Source organism: Dryobates pubescens, chromosome 6 (genome assembly GCF_014839835.1).
Source record: "Dryobates pubescens isolate bDryPub1 chromosome 6, bDryPub1.pri, whole genome shotgun sequence".
NCBI lineage: Eukaryota > Metazoa > Chordata > Aves > Piciformes > Picidae > Dryobates > Dryobates pubescens.
This window is the reverse complement of record NC_071617.1, coordinates 8,840,648-8,864,446: the sequence shown is the minus strand read 5'-3', so window position 1 is coordinate 8,864,446 and position 23,799 is coordinate 8,840,648. Positions and strand designations below refer to the sequence as shown.

At 43.0% G+C, this 23,799-nt stretch overlaps 1 protein-coding gene across 1 annotated transcript in view; it reads left to right on the top strand.

The window, feature by feature from the left end:
• The window catches only part of MDN1 (midasin AAA ATPase 1), a 116,805-nt gene extending 93,806 nt beyond the window's left edge, over positions 1–22,999 (top strand). The window contains exons 84-103 of the mRNA XM_054162495.1: positions 298–459; positions 579–716; positions 1,426–1,567; positions 2,470–2,639; positions 2,868–3,011; positions 3,740–3,872; positions 4,728–5,059; positions 5,341–5,502; positions 5,881–5,982; positions 6,091–6,292; positions 7,629–7,799; positions 9,132–9,289; positions 11,357–11,446; positions 12,945–13,060; positions 15,432–15,606; positions 16,285–16,358; positions 16,462–16,576; positions 18,111–18,174; positions 20,021–20,163; positions 22,090–22,999. Coding sequence (XP_054018470.1) covers positions 298–459; positions 579–716; positions 1,426–1,567; positions 2,470–2,639; positions 2,868–3,011; positions 3,740–3,872; positions 4,728–5,059; positions 5,341–5,502; positions 5,881–5,982; positions 6,091–6,292; positions 7,629–7,799; positions 9,132–9,289; positions 11,357–11,446; positions 12,945–13,060; positions 15,432–15,606; positions 16,285–16,358; positions 16,462–16,576; positions 18,111–18,174; positions 20,021–20,163; positions 22,090–22,278 — 2,982 coding nt within the window. The 3' untranslated portion in view covers positions 22,279–22,999. The remainder of the gene's footprint in view (positions 1–297; positions 460–578; positions 717–1,425; positions 1,568–2,469; positions 2,640–2,867; positions 3,012–3,739; positions 3,873–4,727; positions 5,060–5,340; positions 5,503–5,880; positions 5,983–6,090; positions 6,293–7,628; positions 7,800–9,131; positions 9,290–11,356; positions 11,447–12,944; positions 13,061–15,431; positions 15,607–16,284; positions 16,359–16,461; positions 16,577–18,110; positions 18,175–20,020; positions 20,164–22,089) is intronic.
• Positions 23,000–23,799: the final 800 nt, after the last annotated feature.

Below are 23,799 nucleotides of genomic sequence, written 5' to 3'. Positions count from 1 at the left end.
TCAACTTTGGCTAAATGTGCATTGCTGGGTTTTGTCTAGTAACTTAAAGCTACAAGCATGTGAGAAGAGTACCTGTACAGGTACTCTTCTGCAGTGCAAAAGCCAAAGGCTCCTTTGATAAGATGGAAAAGTTTTGGGGTTTGTGAAAATCTAGACAAAAGTCAGAAACTTTCAAATCCCCTCTTGCCTGCTTACAGTTCTGGTTTGAGCATCACTTTTTACTCTGTCTTCAGTCTCTAAAGTGCATCTCAGCATGTACACAATCATGTTTGACTGTCCTTTGGTTTTTAACTGCAGTTCTTCAACCAGTCCTGCTATTTGCTGGTACGCCTGAAGCCCATGCTCTGCAAGTATTCGGACCTCATCCTCTTCTACCTCACTGTTTCCCTGGCATCTCACCGGAGTACTGGAAAATTGCTTTCTGTTCTAACCAGCATTTTTACAGAGCTTGCCCAAAAGGTGAGTGATTAGAGATTAACAGTGGAGATGTGGTAAGCACGTCTTTAATGTTTACAAGGGTCTGAAGTGGAAACTAAGCTGAACTGCAGGAAGTTCTGAGTTTCTGTTTGCCTTTGTAGGGGTTTTGTCTGCCCAAAGAGTTACTTGAAGAAGAAGCTGGAGAAGGAGCATCACAGTTTCACGATTACGAGGATGCTGGTATTGGAGATGGGGAAGGCAAGAAGGATGTGAGCGACAAAATAGAGAGCGAAGATCAGGCAAGTGTCCTGGGTTGTTCTTGTTTAATTTGAGTCAAAACTGAAAAGAAACCTTGGAATCCATGCTGTAAATGCTTCATGTAAAGAAACATTGTTTCCTTCAGTCTCCTGGGAGAACAGACTAGACTAGATTAGACTAGACTAGACTAGAATAAACCAGGCTGGAAGAGACCTTTGAGATCAGAGTCCAACCTATCATCCAGCACTATCTAATCAACTAAACCATGGCACCAAGCACACCATCAAGTCTCTTCCTCAACACCTCCAAGGATGGTGACTCCACCACCTCCCTGGGCAAGCACATTCCAATGGCCAACAACTCCCTCTGTGATGAACTTTCTCCTCACCTCGAGCCTAAACCTCCCCTGGCACAGCTTGAGACTGTGTCCTCTTGTTCTGATGCTGGCTGCCTGGGAGAAGAGACCAACCCCCACCTGGCTACAACCTCCCTTCAGGTAGTTGTAGAGAGCAATTAGGTCTCCCCTGAGCCTCCTCTTCTCCAGGCTAAGCAACCCCAGCTCCCTCAGCCTCTCCTCATAGGGCTTATGCTCCAAACCCCTCACCAGCTTTGTTGCCCTTCTCAGGACACATTCCATGAAGTCGTGTCTAGGTTGGCTTTTGTCTTTGCATATAACCTTATAAATATTCTTGTGGTACTTAAAGATTGGCAAGATCCATTGTCATTTTTTTTGTTTTACTAATAATTCAGATAGAAGACAGTTTTCAGAAGGGTCAAGAGAAGGAGAAAGAGGATCAAGATTCTAAACCAGACATTGAAGGAGAAGACAATGCAATTGAAATGTCAGAAGACTTTGACGGAAAAATGCATGATGGAGAACTGGAGAAAAAAGGTTTGGTCCTTCCACTTATAACTTACAGTAAATAGTCTAGATCTGTCCAGTAATGGTTATATTTATTATATAAAGCATATACTAAAAAAGTAGTCCCATTTGTGTATGAACACTTAAGAGGTATTAATATGAATGCAAAGATGTACACAAAGGAAATACTGTCTCTGCTTTGTCACCGTGGTGGTTTTGCAGTGAAGGAGCCAATTCTTTCTTCTTGTGAGCTGGCCTATAAACAGGTCTTAAAATCAATGACTGAAAGTCAACAGAACACTTGAGATTGACTGTCCTTAACTTCAATATATGGCTAACGAAGCTATTGCAAGGAGTTTAATTCACTTTTTTAAAGTGGGAAAACCAGCAGCATTTGGTGGGTTCGTTCAAGTTGCTACTCACCCAAAAGGTAGCAGTTTTTCCACTTTAAAGGGTAATAGCTGAAACACATGAAAGTAACATTGCTTACAAATTCCAGTGGTGTTAAATCTACTTTTAAATCTGACAAAGTGCCAAGAGCAAGTTCATCTGCATGAGAAGGGCAAGTCCCAAGCCTAGTAAACAGGTGAAGCAGAATAGACCTTTCTTCTCCCTTTAATGCCAAAACATCTTGAAAATGGAGGAGGGAGAGAGGGTAAGGAATAGTTTAATTCATCCAGGTTTTGCACCTGGTACTTGTTAGTCTGAGGGAAAGAATGCTGTGGGCTTCTGTAGGTGCAAGAGAACACTATAACACACATAACTGGGACCCTGCTCTTAAAGATGGTAGTGCATGGGTGTCTGTTTCCACACATCTCAACTGACTGCAGAGGGCAATGAAGTTGAGGTGCGGCTATGACTGCTTGTTTCTGAACTTAACCAAAAAGTCAACTGTTTCTTCTGTGCTGAAACACATTCTGAACTGTACACAGAAAATGATGACAATTCAGATGAAGAGGAGGAGCTGGATAAGCAGATGGGAAATCTTGATAATGCTGAAGCTGATGATAAACTGGATGAGAGGCTTTGGGGGGATGATGACGATGATGATGATGAAGATGCCAGTAGTAAAACAGAAGAAACTGGACCAGGAATGGATGAGGTAAAGAGAAAAGGAGTGGAGAAAAATAATATTGAAGGACTTAAACTCTACAATGGTGATGTGACCTGGACCATGAACTCCCTTGCATAGCTCTTGGTCTTGGAAGGGGATCATTGGAGTATACACAAATTATGTGTAGTGTTTGTTTTGTTTGACGCAGATGATACCTTCTCACTCAGACTTTGCAGGTAACATAATTGAATTTCTTTGGAATTTGTTGGTTAATAGGAGGATTCAGAGCTTGTTGCAAAAGATGACAATTTGGGCACAGGAAACAAGGATAATAAAAAACAGCCTCCCAAGGATAAGGAAGAAGAGCAACAAGAAGATGACAGTGGAAACAAAGAGAAAATCCATGAGCAGATTGATGAGGTAAAAGTGATTTGGACTGCACAGAGAACGTTGTTGTTAAGCCAGGTTTTGTTGCTCACAGCATGTGTTTATGAGAATTAGAAACGCTCTTTATTTAATAGTTAAGTACAGTATAAAAATGTATGCATTTCAGAGCTAAAAATTAACCATACTGTATCTGTTATAATACATTTTTTTTCTGATCTGTAATCCAGAAAGAATTTTTGTTCACAGAATTTCTAATGACTGCCAAACCAGGTTTTAGACTGAATTGATATTTTGAGGGGCAAAAAGAAATCTGTCCAAAGTATGCTTGAAGATTCTGCATAGTATGCAAGAGTGCATTTACCTTCTGCAAGAGTGCAGATTCTGTTCAGAACTGTTCAAGTAGGAAAACTGAATCCTGAGCACAAAACATGCTCTTTGGAAGAAGTAATCATTTATGTAAATGCATGTGCTGCAATGACTCTTTTCTGTTACTAATACACAAGGCTGTGTACCACTGGAAATTCATTTTTAATCTAATCTTCATAGAATCATAGAATCAATAAGGTTGGAAAAGACCTCAAGGATCATCAAGTCCAACCTGTCACCCAACAATTTTTTGTATTGTACCCAGCACTTCTGTAACCTGGAGAATTCAGAAATACCTTATTTGTCATCTTTACCTTTCCTTGTATTTGGCATTTATAACATACCTGTTTGTTGTTTTGGGTTTTTTTCCCCCCTACACATTCTTCTGCTGACAGCGTGAGTATGATGAGAATGAAGTAGATCCTTACCATGGCCAGCAAGAAAAGGAGCCTGAAGTTGAACCTTTGGACCTTCCTGATAATTTGAACCTGGAGACTGATGAGAAGAGTGATGAGGAAGAGGATGAAGGTACCACTAAAAATGTCTCTACAGATTCCCAGATGAAAGCCAAATGGAAATAGAGAAGAACAGTCAGATAATGAGCCCTTTTTCTTTATAGAAAGGAGAGAGATGGTGGCAGAATTCTGTATAACAAAAAGCTGTAAATTCACTTTTGTGTCTCAAAATATCAAAATACCAACTGCAGGGCAGATAAGAACTCAGCATCACAGCATTTTCTTTTACCTCTCTTTTGCACACACTGTGGAGGAAGTTTTCTCATATTATCCAAGTGATGCACCCTAATTTATGCTAGAAGCTCTTACTTCATTGCCAATTGCTTTTGTGGTTTCATTTTTTTCTATGACACTTACAAGTATTTGTACTCAAAATCAACTAGCCCTCAAGAATATTAGGTTAAAGGCAGGTAATAGGAATTCATAATGCTATATAATTCACAGAATCACACAAAGACAGGTGTTGGAAGGAACCTCGGGGGGTCATCTAGTCCAACCCCTGTGCCAGAGCAGGTTCACCTAGAGCCTGTTGCTCAGCTTGGCAGCCAGGGAAGGCTTTGAATGACTCCAGAGACAGAGACTCCACTACCTCTCTGGGCAGCTTGTTCCAGTGCTCCCACCACCTTCAATGTAAAGAAGTTCCTCTTTATGTTTAGATGAAACTTTCTGTGTTCAAGTTAGCTACAAACCAAGAGAAGAACTGGTAAAGAAATTCTCTGCTACAGAAAAGCACAGATTCTGTGTATAGAATTCTCAGTATTTTTTCTTGATCAGACTTTTTTGATAGGCTGGGCAGTTGTGATACTCACTCTCCTTGTATTTCACTGGGAGCTTTGTATACTTTTCTGATTTATTTTTCTTCATCTAGATGAAGAAAATGCTTTTGAAATAGATGAGAAACCAGTTGATTTAAGTGAAGGAGAAAAGACAGAAGAACAGAATGAGGAGGATACCGGCGAGACAGAAGGAGACGATCAACGTGCAGAACCAGCTGAAGAAGGTATTTCTGAAGATACAGAGGAGAAGGAAGATGAAGGGGACAAAAATGCTGATGATGAAGAAGAAAATGCAGGGAACACTGAGGATGCAGCAAAAGAGGAGGAGGAGGAGGAGGAAGAGTCACAACCACCTGATGAAGAAAAAAAAGAATCTGCTGATGAGAAGGGAGTCCCTGCTGCTGAGCAAGGCCTTCAACCTCAGGTAGAGAGTAATAGATAAAAGCCTAATTTTCTTTTCCTTTTCCCCTTCTCCCCTTTCCCCCTTCTTCCCTTTCCTTGCTTTTTTTTCCTTAAGAAATTCTGTTTTGTGGCACTCTGAAACACATTTGGTTTTGCACAGGTGTAGTATTAGAATTTTCAAGAGAAGAGACATGTGCTTACCGTTAAACTGCTGCCTTTCTGTCATCTGTATTCTTATTACCTCCTTGGCCTTCTGTTTCCTGATGTTTTTAAGAATGTTTAAGTAAACTGCTGTTCTTCCAGGAAGAAGAGGATAAAGATAATTCAGAGATGGATGAACAGATCCCTGAGTCTGAGGAAAGAATGGAGCATGAAACACAAGGGCAGACTGGGCAGGAGAACCTGCAGAGTGATAGCGCTGTTGAGCTGGCTGGAGAGGCTTCAGAAAGAGACCAGTCTAAAGAGGTAAATTACATGGAGGTTTCCTAGTCAAAAATGCTGAACGTGTGAATATGTTTTCAAGTTATAGTCATGGAAGTGCTGCCATGCTTTTAAGAATTGTGTCTTAAGGTTCCATTTTGAGAAGACAAATTATACATTCATTGAAAAACAAATTGAGGACCAAGTAGATACCTGAAAACTGTGTGGTGAAGTGCAGGCTAATTGTTGAGCTGCAGAACTGTCTGACTCTTCTGCTCTCTACAAGAATAATACTTCCAGTTCTGAGCCTTTCATCCATCACAATAGAAGGTAGCACAGCAGTGCAGTTTAACTTCTCACACTTGTCTACAGCAGCTGCTGAATCACTTCTCAGTTACCACTGCAATCTTTTTGGTCTCTCAGGAATATGGAAGTGGAGCTTCAAGTGCAAATCAGTCGGAAGGCCATGAATCCACATGCATGGCCCGGATGGCTTCTCAGAAGCAAAGCAGAAAAACAACCCAGGTTCATACCTTCTTTTTTTAACCTTCCCCCTCCTTCCCCTCTCCTCTCCTTCCCCAGTGTATGGTTGCACCTCATTTCCAGTTAAGAGTGACCTGCTTCTTTTTGCAGAGCTTCAAGAGGAAGCCTGGCCAGGCAGACAACGAGCGCTCAATGGGAGATCACAACGAGCACATCCACAAGCGACTGAGAACCATAGAATCCAGCAGCGAAGCAAAGCAGAATACAACCCAGCCTAAACAAAATGTGGAGGAGGCTGATGCATTTGAGCATATTAAACAAAGCTCTGAATGCTATGATGCACAGACATATGGTACAGTGGTATTTCTGGGAGTAAAGAGCTGTCATTGCAGAATTAAATCCTGAAATGCTCCTCCTTACTGTAGCCTTTTCCACTAGGTTTTTTAAAGCTAGTTTAACAATCCTGGGTGAGGAGTGGGTTGAAAGTAGTTCTGAAGAAAGAGACCTGGGTGTATTGCTTGATGAGAAGCTCAACATGAGCCAGCAGTGTGCTCATGGAGCCCAGAAGGCAAATTGTCTCCTAGGCTCCATCAAGAGGAGTGTGGCCAGCAGGTCAAGAGAGGTGATTCTGCCCTTTTACTCTGCTCTTGTGAGACCCCCCCGCCACCTCGAATACTGCATCCAGTTCTGGTGTCCCCATCATAAAGAAGGACATGGAACTCTTGGAGCAAGTCCAGAGGAGAGTCACAAAGATATCCAAGGGCTGGAGCACCTCTGCTATGAGGATAGGCTGAGGGGGCTGGGGTTATTCAGCCTAGAAAAGAGAATACTCTGGGTAGACCTTATAGCTTCCTCTGGGAAGGCTGGAGATGGACTTTTCATGAGAGTGTCTAGCAATAGGACAAGAGTGAGTGGTTTTAGGCAAAGGGAGAGTAGATTTAGAGTGAATCTTAGGAATAAGTTCTTCAGTATGAGGGTGGTGAGATTCTGGAAAGGCTGCCCAGGGAGACTGTAGATGCCTCCTTCCTGAGGGTGTTCAAGGCCAGGCTGGATGAGGCCTTGAGCAGCTGAGTCTAGTTGAGAGGCATCCCTGCCCACAGTAGGGACATCAGAGTAGAAGATCTCTGAGGTCCTTTCCAAGCTGAGCCATGCTATAATAATCCTTACTTTGGTGGAAAGTGTAGCACCATTTCACTTCAATAACTGTTACTCTTTGACAGCCAGGTTCAAACTGATAATAACCATTTTGAAAACAATGAACCAACTCATAAAAATGCATTTTAGTCAGGACACATTTTAAATCTATCTTCTCCAAATCTTACTTCAATTGTGCTGAAGCCCAAAGTGCTGCTGTGCAAGCAGAATATTTGGAGTAATGCTACAGGTTCTTTATTCTGTATCATACAAATTGATGCCTCTACAAATACTCCTCTAATAAAAGTTTAGTTAAATTGCTGTCCATTCAAGTAACTAGTCTCTTTTATTCATCAGGCTTTCAGGGCAATAGCTTATTGATACAATAGGACACAGCACAGTGAAAGATAAAACTGAGGTCTGAGGCAGTAGCTCAGGTCTGTTCTGAAGTTCACTAAAACTGATGGGCAATGGCCTCAGAATGCAATGGTTATTTGCAACTTCACTGCTTTTCCTTCCCCCTTTTCCTTATTAGTCTTGTTGCCTTTGTACAGATGTTGCTAGCAAGGAGCAAGAAAAACCTATTATGCCTCATGAAGAAAAGGAAGAAGGAGATTCTGAAGATACAGCTATGGAAACAGAAATGCAGGACAATGAGGAGCTCACAGCAGTAGACACAGAGGAGCTGAAGCCAGAGAAAAAGAGATCTACTGCCACTAAAACCGGTACCTTAACTTAAAACCCATTCTTAAATGTACTCTGATGTGCATCTTTATATGTAGGTGGTTATATTTTCATGTTAAAGATGTGTGTATGCTTTATAAGATAAAACCATCTGCTCCTAGATGACTTTTCTGCAGCAGTAGTTTTACTCCTGCCTAGTAACCAGCATTAGCCTTTGCAAGATTGGTTGAGTGACAGAGGGGTCTCTCATCTTTATCCACTTCTTTGGAGCAGTAAAAAGTAAACACTTCCCTGTTGCTGGCCACAATGCCAATTCACTTAATGAACTGGCATACAACAATGCATTCCAGTGTCACCAGCATCAGCACCACGTAACTCCACTTTTTTTGTGTTTAACTTCTGAAAGAGCACCAAGAAACTGAGGAGCAATCTGAACAGGACCCAATGAGGCAGCACTGAAGTGTCAATGCCTTACTGCTTTCTTCTTGAAGGAGGAACTAAACAGAACAAAGCTGAGCAGCCTAACAGAAAATGGCTATCAGATGCAAATGTTGGTAGATGAGAAGATGCATCTGACTTGTCAGTCACACAGCCCACACACACACAAAAAAGCTAGATATATAGAAATATCTCTTGCCAATTGCAAGAGAAGGATTTCTAAGTAAATGGCACTGTGGCCTGGAATTTTGAATTGGTTTTTTGTCAGCCAACACAAATGTTGGCTGGAGAGGGGGGGAGACAGTTTTCACTAGCAGACCCTTCAGGTCTTGTAGTACAGGCGTGCATGCAAGCAGTCTTGTCTCTTTTTACATATGATTCTTTAAGTGTGTTCTGGAAAACATGGATCTTTGAAGCTTCCCCTACAATGCCATACTTTCTTTTTCTTAAGATTAGTTGTTAAACAGTGTAGGAGAGTAGAAGCAATAATAGAAGAGAATCTTTAGTTCATTCCTCTCATTGTAAATTAATTTATAATTTATAGGAAATGGCTCTGTTACAAAACTAGATTCTCAAACTGCTTTATACCTCCTGCCTCTCTTGACAGGCCATGAGGCTCAGAAATTGTCCTTGTCGGTGGAATTTTCAGGTGTTAAAGATCTGTTCACTAATATTTTGTTCTTTTGTTAAGAATATTATAAGAGAGAAGAAAAAGGTTTGCATAAGGAAATGTGTGTTTACCTGTTCCAGTGAGTTGCAAGGACTTGTGTTCATCTTATTCCTAGAACTGATTGATTTAAAGTTTGTGCACTTCTCTCGAATATCTGGGTTGAACAACAAGGCATCTGAGACACTTGGCAAAAGAGAAGAGATACAGTGTTAGCTCTTATATTGTGTGTGAGCTACAAAGTCAGTAATTAGTTTTGTGTTTGTAGGACCAGGTGAAGTGGAGCCAGAGACCCAGACTTCTGACTCGGAGGATGCCAATGACTCTACAACAGAAAAGCTACCAAAAGCATCTGAAGAGAAGCCAGAGAGAAGCAAGGACTCGACCATCCATACAGCCCATCAGTTTCTGATGGATACTCCCCAGGTCTGACACCCAATGGGTCTTACTACAACTACAGTGGTAGAAAGAGGGTGGTTTATTTCACCTGTGTTAATGAAGCTCTGTGAATGCAGAAGTTCAGAGTTACTTTCATTCAGACCACTCAGTAGCTTGCTGTTCTGTAATTACAGAATGAAAAGTAACACACAGCAGCTGTTGTATATGCAGCTGACTGCTGAGTTTAGAGTGACCAGTCCTCCCCATCCTTATGTGGGAACATTTTTGTTTTTTGAACTGTCAAGATCTGTCTTGCAGAGAGTGAATCCTCTGACCAAAGGCTTCAGTAGAGTGAAAAGTGATGGGCAGAAATATTTGGTCTGAAGATAAAAAGGGTTCAGAGTGATGAGAAAGCTAGGCCTCAGTGACCTTAAAACCCCTATGTGGGCGTTCACATTAGTTAATTCATACCAATATCTTACTTCCTCAAAGAAAAGCTGATTGCAAATACTACAAAACCTTTGTGAGCCTTTTATGAATGTTCAGCTCAAATATGTGATCATAGAATGGCCTAGGTTGGAAGGGACCTCAGAGATCATCTACTCCAACCTCCATGTCACGGGCAGGGACGCCTCTCATCCAGAGGCAGCTGCTCAAGGCCTCATCCAACCTAGAAAATCCTAGAGCTCCATGTGACACTCGTAGCTTCCCAGCACAAACTGTTAGCTTTATTGTAAAGAGCTATGGCCTAGAAGCAGTAACCAGCTGATGAAGAATATCTTCAGTGTGTGTTTTTCAGAAGTATTGAGCTTTCATGCTTATAACACCGTGCCCTGAGCGCATACTTAGAGCGGTATTTTACTGTTTCTCTGCACAGCACAGAAAGGGTTGTGTCCCAGCCATACCTGATATTTCCATCTTAATGCCAAATGTGGCAGCTCTTTGGGAAAAGGCTGAGGAATGCAAGTGGTGCCCTTTTTGTGTGTGTGTGGTTGGGTTTTGGGTTTCTTTTCAATTGACATGCAAAACCTGAAACAGGAGGGGGAGCTCCTGCGACACCCATTAAAGACAAGGGAGAAAGATAGGAAGGGGGAAAAGTGCCATTTCTCAACTGCCAGCAAAAGGAGTGAGGAAGCCTCCTTCATGTACGTTCTTCCTCCCTTCCTTAAACCTGCACTAGGTGGCTTAGAGGGACTGCTGCTGCTGCTTCTCGAGGAGTGAGAAGTTATTGCTACTGCTGAGTTTGTATTTAATTACCTTCCTTAACCCAGTAAACCTGCAGGTTACTGACCACCTCCTGCTGTTTGAGTATATTTGTCACCATCATTGGAGGTGTTCAGGAGGAGACTTGATGGGGTGCTTGGTGCCATGGGTTAGTTGTTTAGGTGGGTTGGATTGGTTGATGGGTTGGACGCGATGATACATAGAATACATAGAATAAACCAGGTTGGAAGAGACCTTCAATATCTTGAAGGTCTCTTCCAACCTGGTCTATTCTATTCTATTCTATTCTATTCTATTCTATTCTATTCTATTCTTTTCTATTCTATTCTATTCTATTCTATTCTATATTACAGTTTTACAAGTTGGGAACAAAAGTTGTCACTGAAATAAAAGTTGGAGAGGTGTAAAAGAGTTTGGGTGTCCTTTAACAGAATGGTTTGTCACATAGTATTTTCTGGTAGGTAAAGAGGAAGATGTCATTCAGTTAAGTGGTTTGAATGAAGCTATTAAAAACCTACAATTAAGGGGAGCCTATCAGATTTTGGAAGATAGCAGATAGGTAGAATTCAGTAGTTTGATCTCCATTGAAGTGTCATTAAATGTGTTTGTCAAGCCAATCTCACTGAATTATCTTGAGGTTCCCTATTTGATCATTTGTGGTGTCTGTTCCTAGCTTCGTTTCTATGCTGATTGTGTCACAGATGCAGGTGTTTGTGGGGAGATATTTTTCCTTCCTAGACATGGAAGATAATTTCTAAAAAGCAATTTGTTTTTTTCAGGTATTTTCTGCCTAAGAATAACAACAAGGCATTTTTAGTTTTTCATAGTTCACTATAATCTGGGGATCAGCACAGGTGTGAACTTATTTTTTCTGTCTCATTAATCTCCTAGCACATCGTTAGAGATCCTGAAGAGCTAAGAAAGGAACTTGAAAAGCAGTTGGAAGCTTGGCAGACACAGCAGTCTGGAGCTCCAGATGAGGTTTGTGACCTTATTCCTTCATTGCATTACTTCATCTTGGTTTACTGCTGAAGCATCGAGGAAGCCAAGCAGGTTGGGATCTAAATACCCACAATTGTGTGATTTAGATGCTGCTTTTGTTGGTGATGTTTAACTTACTCTGAAATAAAATCACATCCTTATAGCAGGGTAGCATGTCACATCTCCTTTTGCATGTGCTGTGTGCTACTTGCAGAAACTTACTCTGGTGTGACTTCTATGAGCCTGCAGTGTGCCCAGGCAGCCAAGAAGGCCAATGGCATCCTGGCCTGCATCAGGAACAGTGTGGCCAGCAGGAGCAGGGAGGTCATTCTGCCCCTGTACACTGCACTGGTTAGGCCGCACCTCGAGTACTGTGTCCAATTCTGAGCCCCTCAGTTTAGGAAGGATGTTGACTTGCTGGAACGAGTCCAGAGAAGGGCAACAAAGTTGGTGAGGGGTTTGGAACACAAGCCCTATGAGGAGAGGCTGAGGGAGCTGGGGTTGCTTAGCCTGGAGAAGAGGAGACTCAGGGGTGACCTTACTGCTCTCTACAACTATCTGAAGGGAGGTTGTAGACAGACGGATGTTGGTCTCTTCTCCCAGGCATCCAGCACCAGAACAAGAGGACACAGTCTCAGGCTGTGCCAGGGGAGGTTTAGGTTGGATGTTAGGAAGAATTTCTATACAGAGAGAGTGATTGCCCATTGGAATGGGCTGCCTGGGGAGGTGGTGGAGTTGCCATCATTGAAGGTGTTCAGGAGACTTGATGGGGTGCTTGGTGCCATGGGTTAGTTGTTTAGGTGGTGCTGGATTGGTTGATGGGTTGAACGTGATGATCTTGAAGGTCTCTTCCAACCTGGTTTATTCTATGTATTCTATGTATTCTAAAACTTGCATAGTTGGAAACATTTTTCTTAGTCCTGCCAAGCTCCTTTTGATTTGCCACCTGCAGTTAAGTGCTGGACACTTAATTTCTCAAAATTATGATCAACAGAAGCTGCCTCCTTTAGTTGCAGTGCTGAAGTTTGAGATAACCAATAGCCAAACCAGAGTATGATACTTTCTCTGACTGAATTAGAAACCATACTTGGAAGTAATTCCTGAATGGAACTGCCAGTGTAGAGGCTTAACAGTTGTGCTGAATGTTTATTAGTTGTAATTTTTGATAGCAGACTTTTACAGCTTGCCTTGCTGTAATACACGTTATCAGACAGTGGCTGTTAAAAGATTTTCTTGCCTCAATAGCAATGATAGATTTGCTTTGTGTACTCCTAGAGAAATGCTCACTGCACACTGTGTCTTTGCAGCAGCAAGAAGCATCCCAAGCTGATGGCAAACCATCATCTTTAGAGTGCTCATAAGACACCCTCACAGTTTAGCTGATAGTTACTACAGTGTACTTCCCCTTAGTACACTGAGATTTGTTTTCTTTCTCAGGCAGTGCTTCCCAACTTCTTGTTTTCTTGTAATTCACTTTTCTTTCTTTGTGATGTTTTAGGAGAAGGAAGCAGCACAGATGTGGCAGAGGTATCTAGCACTGACGGCTCCTCTATCGCAGCAGCTTTGTGAACAGCTGCGGCTCATTCTGGAACCCACTCAGGCAGCCAAATTGAAGTAAGTTGGATCTTTCTGAGACTTCCAGCTTCATGGAATCATTAAGGTTGGGAAAGACCTCAGAGATCATAAAGTCCAACCATCAACCCAACACCACATGTCCCAAAGTGCCATGTCTACATGTTTTTATAACACTTTCAGGGATGGTGAGTCCACCACCTCCCTGGGCAGCCTACTCCAATGCCTGACCACTCTTTCAGTGCAGAAATCTTTCCTAATATCCAGTCTAAACCTGGCACAACTTGAGTCCAGTTCCTTTTGTTTTATCTCTTGTTACCTGGGAGAAGAAACCAACACTCACCTCACTACAGCCTTCTTTCAGGTAATTGTAGAGAGCAATAAATGCATCCCTCAGCTTCCTCTTTAACCTCCTGTTTGTAGGGACTTTAACCTCTGTACAACTGCAGTTGTGTGTTGGTTTTCCTTTATAGCAATTACTCCTGTTTGAAAAGCCATTCACTTTATTTTGGTATGGGCATACTAGGTTATTTATGACATGCAAATGTGATCTAGTACTCAGAACCCACCCTGAGGACATTGCCTTTTTTTCTATGAGGAGTGTCTGAGGCAGCTAGGGTTGCTCAGTCTAAAGGAGAGGAGTCTGAGAGGAGACTACATTGCTCTCTACAACTGCCTGAAGGGAGGCTGGAGCAAAGAGGGGAATGGATGCTAGGAAATACTTCTTTACTGAAGGGGTTATCAAACACTGGAAAGGTCTGCCCAGGGCAGTGGTGGAGTCACCATCCCTGGGGCTGTTCAAGCAGCATGTGGACCTGGTGCTTAGGGACGTGGTTTAGTGTTGACCCTTCAGGTGGAGGGTTGGACTGGGTGATCTTTGAGGTCTCTTCTAACTGGATGTATTCTGTGGTGGGGTTTTTTGGTTTGGTTTTTTCAGTCTTTCTTCTGTGCAGCAAGGGATCAACTTTGAAACAGTGCTGACTCAAGTGCTGCTGTCAAAATTATTTGTTTTTAACATTGTGGTGGGTTGAAATTACCTCCCAAAGTAAAACTGCCGGTCTAGCTCAGTGGAAGCAAATGAAGGTATAGTTACAAGCAGGCTAAAATCTAGATCTATGAAATGCAATGAATATCTACAAAATAGACAATATTTACACATGTTTACAATTTATAAACAACACAGGAACCCCTCTGCACAAAGCCAGGGGGTTACCAACACCTTCCCCCTCTTCCCCTGACAAGGGGAAGAGAAAGAGGAGAAAACTTAGAGAGTAGGTTGTTAGTACTTAGCCACAACAAAGAAACACAGCCAAGGTCAGCAAGCCAGCTGAAGCAACCAGCTAGGACCTGCTAGAGTGAAGAAGGCAAAACAAGAGACAGTTAGTTTATACAACTAACTCTATGTCAGTTACCAGACCAAGGGGATTATTTAGCCCTTATCATTATTTTTCTCTTGCATCCAATGGTAATTTATTTACTTCCTACTCAATCTGTGGAAAAATGTCCTAGGCATCAGTTTAAAACTGCCACAAATCTTAAGGGATTTATATTCTTTTTAAGAGATCTAGACTCATTTCAAACTGGAGGAATCTAAATTCAAGGCTGTGGCAATTTACGTTGGGTGCCTCCTGCTGCTGCCACACAAGCTACACCTCCGGTGCCCCAAGTGTCCAGCCCAGTGGGTAGACACAGGAAATGGCATATTTCATTCCCATCATCTCCTGCTCCCTATAAATCCATCTGCAAGGTCTCTCACTTTCTCTTTCTTCCCTCACTGCTCTCGTGGGAGATGCTCCCTATCTGGTAATGGAAGGGGAGTTACCTCAAGGCCTCTTAGGCCTGGCTAGGCCTAATGCCAGGAGGAGAAGGAGGAAGGGCAATCTCAGATCTGGCCAGCTGAGATTAGCCTAACAGTGGAGGGAGGGAAGAAAGAGCCCTGGGGGGGCTGGGTGTACCCTTGAGTAGGGAGAAGGGAAATGCTGGGATGCTTCTGGGTGTGCTGTAAGGACTCTGTATGGTTTGGGATCTCTTTTGGCACTGTGCTTGTAGCTCTCTGTAAAACATTCACTGCTTTTCCATTTAAACTTTCCATCACTTCTGCAATCCGTTTGTGTGAGTCTCATTTTTCTGTCCCTGTGAGGGGCAAGAGAGGATCTGCTTGGCCTCAACCTGGGACAAAGGTCTGACTTCCATTTTAGGCATCTGGATTTAAGAACTCCCCTTTAAAACACTGGGTATCAATCCTGCATTGAGAGTGTGGCTATGTGAATATCAGAACTGCTGCTTTGGGTTTCATTAAGCTTCTGTGAAATGTATTACACTTTGGTGCATGTGCTGCATAGGCCAGCACTTGCAGGATGACATATTTGCTGATAATCCCTGTCACTGTGTGATGTCTCTTTTTGCCTTTCAGAGGAGACTACAGAACAGGGAAGAGACTGAACATGCGCAAAGTGATTCCATACATTGCCAGCCAGTTCCGCAAGGATAAGATCTGGCTGCGAAGGACCAAGCCCAGCAAACGGCAGTACCAGATCTGCTTGGCTATTGATGATTCCTCCAGTATGATAGACAATCACTCTAAACAGGTAAAATGAAATCTTGGAAGAAGCATGAAGAAACTACCTGTTGTTCATGAGTATGTCAGCTGCTAACTTGTTGTCATACAGAGCTGGTGGCTGTTGGAAGCTTGAGTAGTGATTCTGGAGCAGCTGTTTTCTCCTGGTCAGCGTTCTTGAACTCTTGTCATACCTAAGAGATTCATGACTAAAAGATCAGTGGAAGTTAGCTGGAAGGAGGAGATCTTACATTTTTTAGCCCTGTATATATCCACTGGGAAATTACTTGTTTATAGCTACAGAGGGCTGAAAATTACTACTATGCCATTCTTTGGAAGTATTATTTCATCAGGAAGTATTATTTCATCAGGAAGTCATCCAGGTTGAAACAGACCTCTTAAGACCATAGCTCCCTTGTAGGTGTTTCACTTATTAAAATCCCTTATTTCCTTCTAAGCAGTTATTCTAGTGTTTATTTCCTTAGCCTGCCTAGAGTGGTATCTCCAAATCAGTCAGTGGAACTAGTGTGTCTGCATTGCAGAGACTACTTTGAATACATACAGCAGGGTTAAAAATAGGAAGGTTCTTTGTTTATTTTAGGGGATGATAAGAAATACTTTGAGTGACATTATTCATGTTTAATACTATACTGAGGTGTGAGTAAAATCTGCAATCTCCTGGTTTTCATGTAACTTTGTCCTTCAATAGCTTGCATATGAATCCCTGGCAGTGATTGGAAATGCACTGACTCTTCTAGAAGTGGGGCAAATTGCTGTATGCAGGTGAGTTCATTAGAAATCTTGGCTTCTCTTCAAGAGTCCAGAGCAGAATGCAAGTACCACTTTCACCCTGTAATTGTGTTGTGCTCTTGTTTTACTTTTCAAGCTTTGGAGAGACCGTGCAGCTGCTGCACCCGTTCCATGAGCAGTTCAGTGACCAGTCAGGGACACGGATATTGCGTCTTTGCAAATTCCAGCAGAAGAAAACAAAAATAGCCCAGGTATGCAGGAATGCCTCTAGGGCAAGGAGGTTGCAACCCCCTTCCAGACTACCAGCAGCCTCGTGGTTTCATGATCACTTTGTAATGTTTAATGGTTGTTTATATTTGAGAGTGGGATAGCTGGTTAGTCAGCGAAGAGACGGAATGGTCACAATTTGGTAATGGGAAGAGTGTTTGTTAACTTGGTTCTGATGGATGCTGCTTCTAAGCATTCATCTGTCTGTATCTGCACTGAGTCTCAAACAGCATTTTCACAGAATGTTAGGGGTTGGAAGAGACCTCAAAAGGTCATCCAGCCCAACCCACCTGCCAGTGCAGGATCACCTAGAGCAGATCACACAGGAATGCATCCAGACAGGTTTTGAATATCTCCAGAGAGGGAGACTCCACAAGCCCCCTGGGCAGCCTGTTCCAGGGTTCCATCACCCTCACAGTGGAAAAAAATTTCCACATGTTTACATGGAAGTTCCTATGCCTCAACTTCCACCCATTGCCCCTTGTGCTGTCATTTGGCATCACCCAGCAGAGCCTGGCTCCATCCTCTTGGCACTCACCCTTTACATATTCATAAACATTAATGAGGTCACCCCTGAGTCTCCTCCTCTCCAAGCAAAAGAGCCCCAGCTCCCTCAGTCTCTCCTCATAAGGAAGATGTTCCACTCCCTTCATCATTTTGTGGCTCTGCACTGGACTCTTTCAAGCAGTTCCTTGAAGTCCTTCTTGAACTGAGGGCCTCAGAACTGGACACAGTATTCCAGATGTGGCCTCACCAGGGCAGAGCAGAGGGGAAGGATTATCTCACTCGACGTACTAACCACACCCCATGTAATACACCCCAGAATGGCACTGGCCTTCTTGACCACCAGAGCACATTGCTGACTCATGGTCAACCTTCCATCCACTAGGAACCCCAGGTCCTTTTCCTTTTCAGTGCCCTCCAGCAGGTCAGTCCCCAGCCTCTGCTGATACATGGGCAATACATTTCCTGTACTAATACTTCCTGGACAGATGCAAATTTTTCTTCTTTTAGGAAGGTTTTTGCAGTCTTGTCTATCAAGATTTTAATAAGATCATCCATTAACATTGAATGAGAAAGGAGGAGACAAATGGTGCTAATCTTATAAATGCTGAAATTAGGAGGACTTGAGAGGTTAATGTCCTTAATTTGAATAGGAAATATGTAACCAGATACTTGTGTTGAAAACTGAAGCCAAAGAAGTTCAACCTAGAACTAGGAGAGAGATATTTTTAATGATGCCATTAATCACTTGATCAATTTGAGGATGTTTTCATGGCTTTGTTAGCACTGGGAAGTTTTTGAATCCAGATTGAAGGCTCTCCTGAAGATTCTCTAGTTCAAAACTAGCTACTGAATTTGAAAGCATACAGGAAAATGCCAAGGACTGTGTCTGTATTGGTGGTCACCCTAAACTGTCGTGGCATTTAAAACACAGAGATGTGCTCTTTAAAGATGTTAGCATGAAGCTTATGATTTTATGATGGGATAACTTCATCTTGTTTGTTTCCTCTGCAGTTTCTAGAATCATCAGCAAATATGTTTGCTGCAGCACAGCACCTGTCTCAGAATATTAACCCAGGTGAGCTCTTCTTTCTTTCTTTGTTTTGGAGGGGTTGGGAGTCAGGGTGTTTGGGTTGGATTTTTGTTGTTGTTGTTTGCTTGTTGGTTCTGTTTGGCTTTTGTTGTTGGTTTTTTGTTTGTGGGGGCTTTGTTGTTGTTTGTTTGGGGTTGTTTGCTGGGTTTGTTGTTGTTTTTCTTTGTTACTGTGCTGCTTGCTGTGGCAGCAGAATGCTCACTAGAGTCCTGAAGCAGTATCCTGCCAGAAGGACTCCTAGCACTCACTTGCACTGGGGCTTTGGGTTTTACTTGGTCAACAGAAATGTTTGGTTGAAATTTAGGTCAAAGCCCAAAGGACACCTACTTTCTACTTGTCAGTAATGCACTGAAGTTGTGTTTAAGGCTTTTCAAAAAGGCATACCTTTCCTGCCTTCCTTTTAGGTCATGTTTCCAGGTCCTTCTTAAGTCCTATGCACTGCCAGCTTTAGAGGATTGTCAGCTTCCTAGTGACCCTCACTCCCTAGGGGATTCTGCTCTTTCTTGAGAGCTTGATTTCTGTGGGTATCCAGAAGCAGGCACTTCTGAGGGTGATAAGGGTTTGCCTCCTGTGTGACTTCCACTGTGGTGCAAGTTTAGATCATGAGCTGCTTGGATTCCCCAGAGAATTTGGAAGCCTTGTTACCTGATGGCTGATCATAGTTAGCCCAAAAGGCTGCTTTGTGCCAGCTAAAAGCTTGTTATAGTAGCCCCCATGTTTTAAAGAAGTTCTTGTGAAAGTACTCCACGAGATGGACATTCTGGGTTTAGAATCAAGCCATAGCTGCTTTGCCACAGGGTGGCCATGCTGTTGGAGCATCCCGAGGAGGAGCAGCATCCAGGCAGCTCCCTAGAATCAGAGAAGGCTAGCAAGAGAAAAGGCAGTAGGATACATCAGCTCTGTTTGTAAAAAGACCATTTGGGGCCTGCCTGCAGAAGAGGAGGAAGTGTGCTGCATCCCTCCCTAGCCATTATGCTGCAAGGGGAACAGGAGAGAGGAGCTTGCCTTCCTGACTGTAATTGCTTTGGCCTCCCTTGGAATTACAAAAAAGATGGACACATAACTTGGCTTAGAAGTTTCTTTAGAGGAATATCTCTCTGACTCTGGGGACAACTTGGGTCAAGTAACATGCCTCCAGAAAGTGGGTGGTGCTGAGGAACCCAGCATCTATGCTGTGTAGATTTCAGGAGGTTTACTTCAGACTAGTTCCTCTGGTCCTAAGGGCTGAATGTCCTGTAGTGGTTGGACTGCCCTGACTGTGCCTCTGGAGCCTATCTTCTGGCTTAGTTTCCTCAAAACAACCCATTTTGGGTGGCCCAAGATTGTTGTCTGATAGAAGCCAAGCCTGGTGAAGTGGGACTAGTTTTGGTCCTAGGTGATAGGGACTTGCTTCTAGAGGAATAGATTTGAACTCTCATTGCAGCAGGTGGTGCTCTACTGAAGTAGTGACCTAGTGTCTGGGCTCTTATAATTCAGCCAATATTCAAGCCCTAGGCCCTTATCAGACATGAAAGACAAGACCATGACTAAGTTTGTTAGGTGTTTTCCAAGCCTTTCATCCTTGATTATGGTACTGACAGACTGAGATTTTTTTCCTCCTAGTTATTCTCAGTGGATTCACACAGTGGAAAGAACTTTTCATTCTTGACCCACTCATAACTGCAGCTTGATGTTAAATCACAGAATTCTATGTGATAGACTTAATTTCTTTAGGAATACTCTTGAGGGCTTTTTCCATGATACTCAGAGGACTAACAGCAAAACCAATCTGTTTGCCCTTTTAAAGGGATTGCTCTAACTTACTGGAATTTAAAATGCTCTTTGTGCCCAGAAACAGCACAGCTGCTCTTGATTGTATCTGATGGAAGAGGCCTCTTCTTGGAAGGCAAGGAACGAGTGACAGCAGCAGTGCAAGCAGCTCAGAATGCCAATATCTTTGTTATTTTTGTAGTGCTGGACAATCCTAATTCCCGGGTAAGTAAGCAACAAGGGAGAAGTATTCAAGTGCAATGAATGAGAAGCATACAAATCTTCTTCTTGTTATCCCATCTTTTGCAGAGGTCAAAGATGTTTAGCCCAATTTCAGCTTTGCACAGTGTCTGTCAGATCTGTGGTTTCTCCCTGCTGTGATACTTATCTTCTTTTGTATTAAAAAACCCCGTAATTTTCTTGCCATAGAAGGGCTAAGTAAAACCTCTTCTTTTCAGCTATAATGGTTCCAGATTTTGGCCACCAGAGAAGCAGCTGGCAGACTGACAGATTCAGAGTTTGAGAAATGCTCTGTTCATCTCCATTTTGATTGGAGTGAATCATTTCTCACAGCAGTCTCCATCTCATAGAATCATAGAATCAATAAGGTTGGAAAAGACCTCAGAGATCATCAAGTCCAACCTGTCACCCTGCACCTCATGGCTACTAAACCATGGCACCAAGTGCCACATCCAATCCCTTTTTGAACACCTCCAGGGATGGTGACTCAACCACCTCCCTGGGCAGCACATTCCAACTCTTTCTGTGAAGAACTTTCTCCTCACCTTTGAGCCTAAACTTCCCCTGGCACAGTTTGAGACTTTGTCCTCTTGTTCTGGTACTGATTGCCTGGGAGAAGAGACCAACCCCCACCTGGCTACGACCTCCTTTCAGGTAGTTGTAGAGAGCCTCCTCTTCTGCAGGCTAAACAATCCCAGCTCTCTCAGCCTCTCCTGATAGGGCTTGGGCTCCAGGCCTCTCCCCAGCCTCACTGCCCGTCTCTGGACAGGTTCAAGAGTCTCAATGTCCTTCTTAAGTTGAGGGGCCCAGAACTGGACACAGTACTCAAGGTGTGGCCTAACCAGTGCTGAGTACAGGGGCCAATGACTTCCCTGCTTCTGCTGGCCACACTATTCCTGATGCAGGCCAGGATGCCATTGGCCTTCTTGGCCACCTGGGCACACTGCTGGCTCATGATACAGCATCTGGAGCCCATAAGAGATGAAACACTGGACAGAAAGGAGTATAGGAGAGTTATTTAGTGCCTGAATTGGGGAAACTGGGTATCACATTTGGTAGCTGTGAAAGAAAAGTTCGATTTCCCTGGTGTAGAAGCTGAAATATCCAGGAGCTTTTCAGGAGACTCAGTAGTGCAGTGAGTGAGCATAACTTAATAAGCCTCGCTTTGGCCTGCGTGGTGATGACATCCTTCATATTTTATTCCTATACCTTTATTTGTGCACACAAAACTCACCTGCTGTATTTGTTGTTGAAAAATTACTAACTCTCTTGCTGACAAAGTATTATAAGGTTCTGATGAAACTCAGCTTCGATGTTAAGTGAAAAATCTGAGCAGTGAAATGCCTTTTTTCGTTGTTGTTTTATAAGGTTTATTAATTTCCTGAGCACTTAACACTGAACAGCTAAGAAGTTTCTGTGCAAGGAGGCACATGTGGAGTTTAATCTGATTTTTCTCTTTGTGGTATTTGTTGAAGCGCTGTAACACTTACTACAGAACCTCTCTGTATTAGATCAGTGCACAAGTGCAAGTTGAACTCCTAGCCCTAAGGAGCTTACAGATGACTGTGCTGGGAAGGCCTCAAATGTAGAAAACTAACTGGTAACAGTAAACTCAAATCATGGAAGACTGAAGACAAACAGGGTTTGTTTATAGAACTTGGCACAGCAGAAGCTTAAGTTTGGTCTCTTCTAGCCTGTAATTTGTTGATTAGAGATCTTTTATCCAAAAGAAAAGCTTTGTGCTCAGCATTTGATTTACCATTGAACACTTAGGACTTTTAATCTTAAAACTCTCTATCTTTGAATTTAACAGAGGAGGAATTAAGTGTGTTTGAAAAAATAGTATCAGTGATATCAAAGGCCTAAAATGGTGTAGTAGTTACAATCATTTGTTGTTGTTTTGTTTTCCAGGATTCTATTTTGGACATTAAAGTACCTATATTCAAAGGACCTGGGGAACTGCCTGAAATCAGATCTTACATGGAAGAATTCCCGTTCCCATTCTACATGATCCTGAGGGATGTGAACGCGCTTCCAGAAACCCTGAGCGATGCCCTCAGGCAGTGGTTTGAACTGGTGGCTGCCTCAGACACTTTGTAGACTTTGCAGACACAGTACTGGATTGCTGCTGAGCTGCTGAAGTACACACAGGGCATTGCCTTAGGGAGTTCAACCAGGGGAGAGCTGCCCTCTGGCACTCAGACTGCGTAAGAGCAAAAGGGTTGTAAGGTGCACTCTCCCACGATTGCCAGAGGAGAATTACGCAGTGGTGAGACTCTCTTGTCCTCTCCCTTTGCCTGCTCCCACAAGTATCAAAACTTTCTTCATCCTCTCTTGTAATAACTTATTATTTAAAGAAAAAACCCACATGTATTTGTAATGTTCACAGGGGTGAAACTATTCCTGCCACTGTCAGTTGCAATAAGAGAAATCAGTCTTGCTTCTGGGAAGGCATTTCTGCCTCAGAAGAAATCACTTCAGGTGTCTTGCAGAAAAGCATTCCTTGACTGCACCCACGTGGCTGGTGGAGCAGGGGTAAGCAGATAGTCTTAACCCAAAACAATCAGTATCTGAATACTTGAAACTCTCCTGCATTTCAATACATCCTGTTTAATTATTGCTGACCCTTGTCCTGACAAATCAACAGGGAGTTCCATGAGTAAGGCCACATGATTGTCCCTGTATTATCAGTTTACACTGTGAAGTTTGTCCCTCTGTCCAAGGCAGACACTGAGGATGTTTCATCAATCCAGTGCCCCAGAGCACGGACATGATTTTTCATTGCAGAAGCTATGCATCTTATCCTGTCTGTACTAATAAAAAGAGGTCCCACTGTTTGTATTTATAGTGCCTGTTCTTTCAGTTCAGCAGCGCTGGGATCGATCAGCCACGCTGGCTGCACGGAAATGCTGTGCGTTCTCTAGCAGTGCACAAGTGTGAATTTCCATAGGGAAATGGGCTGTGCTTTGTGGCACTTCAGCAGCCAGCCTCCTTCAATGAGAACATGCCAGCACAGACCTCTGATCAGTGCTCCAGTCTTTTGACTGCTCCAGTGAAAATCTGAGGGGAAGCTTTGTTTAAATGCCCTTGGGATAGACTCTTCAAAGATTTTTCTTTGCACACAAGAATCAAAGGTGCTTTAGAATATGTGTGGTGCTGGAGTCAAACAGAAAATGGCTGCAAATGTGGCTTCTTGCTGATGAAGTTGCTCTCTTTGGCTTCAAGATAGAAAACCTTACTGGAGGTATTGCTGTGGCTGTTCTGAGGTGCAGCAGTGGCAAGGCTCAGAGATTTAGATTGGATGTTAGGAAGAACTTTACAATGAGGCTGGTTGAGCACTGGAAGAGGTTGACCAAAGAGGTGCTTGAGGCCACATCCCTGGAGATACTCAACGTGAGGCTCAACAGAGCTCTGGACAACCTGATCTAGTTGAGGCTGTCCCTGCTTACTGCAGGGGGCTTGGACTAGATTACCTTTAGAGGTCTCTTCCAGCCCAGGTGATTCTATGTACAACAATGCTGGGAAGGGACTTTTCACAAGGGTTTGTAGTGATGGGATGAGAGGGAATTGATTGAAGCTTGAGGAGGGCAGATTTAGACTCTGGAGACTGGGAAGAAATGC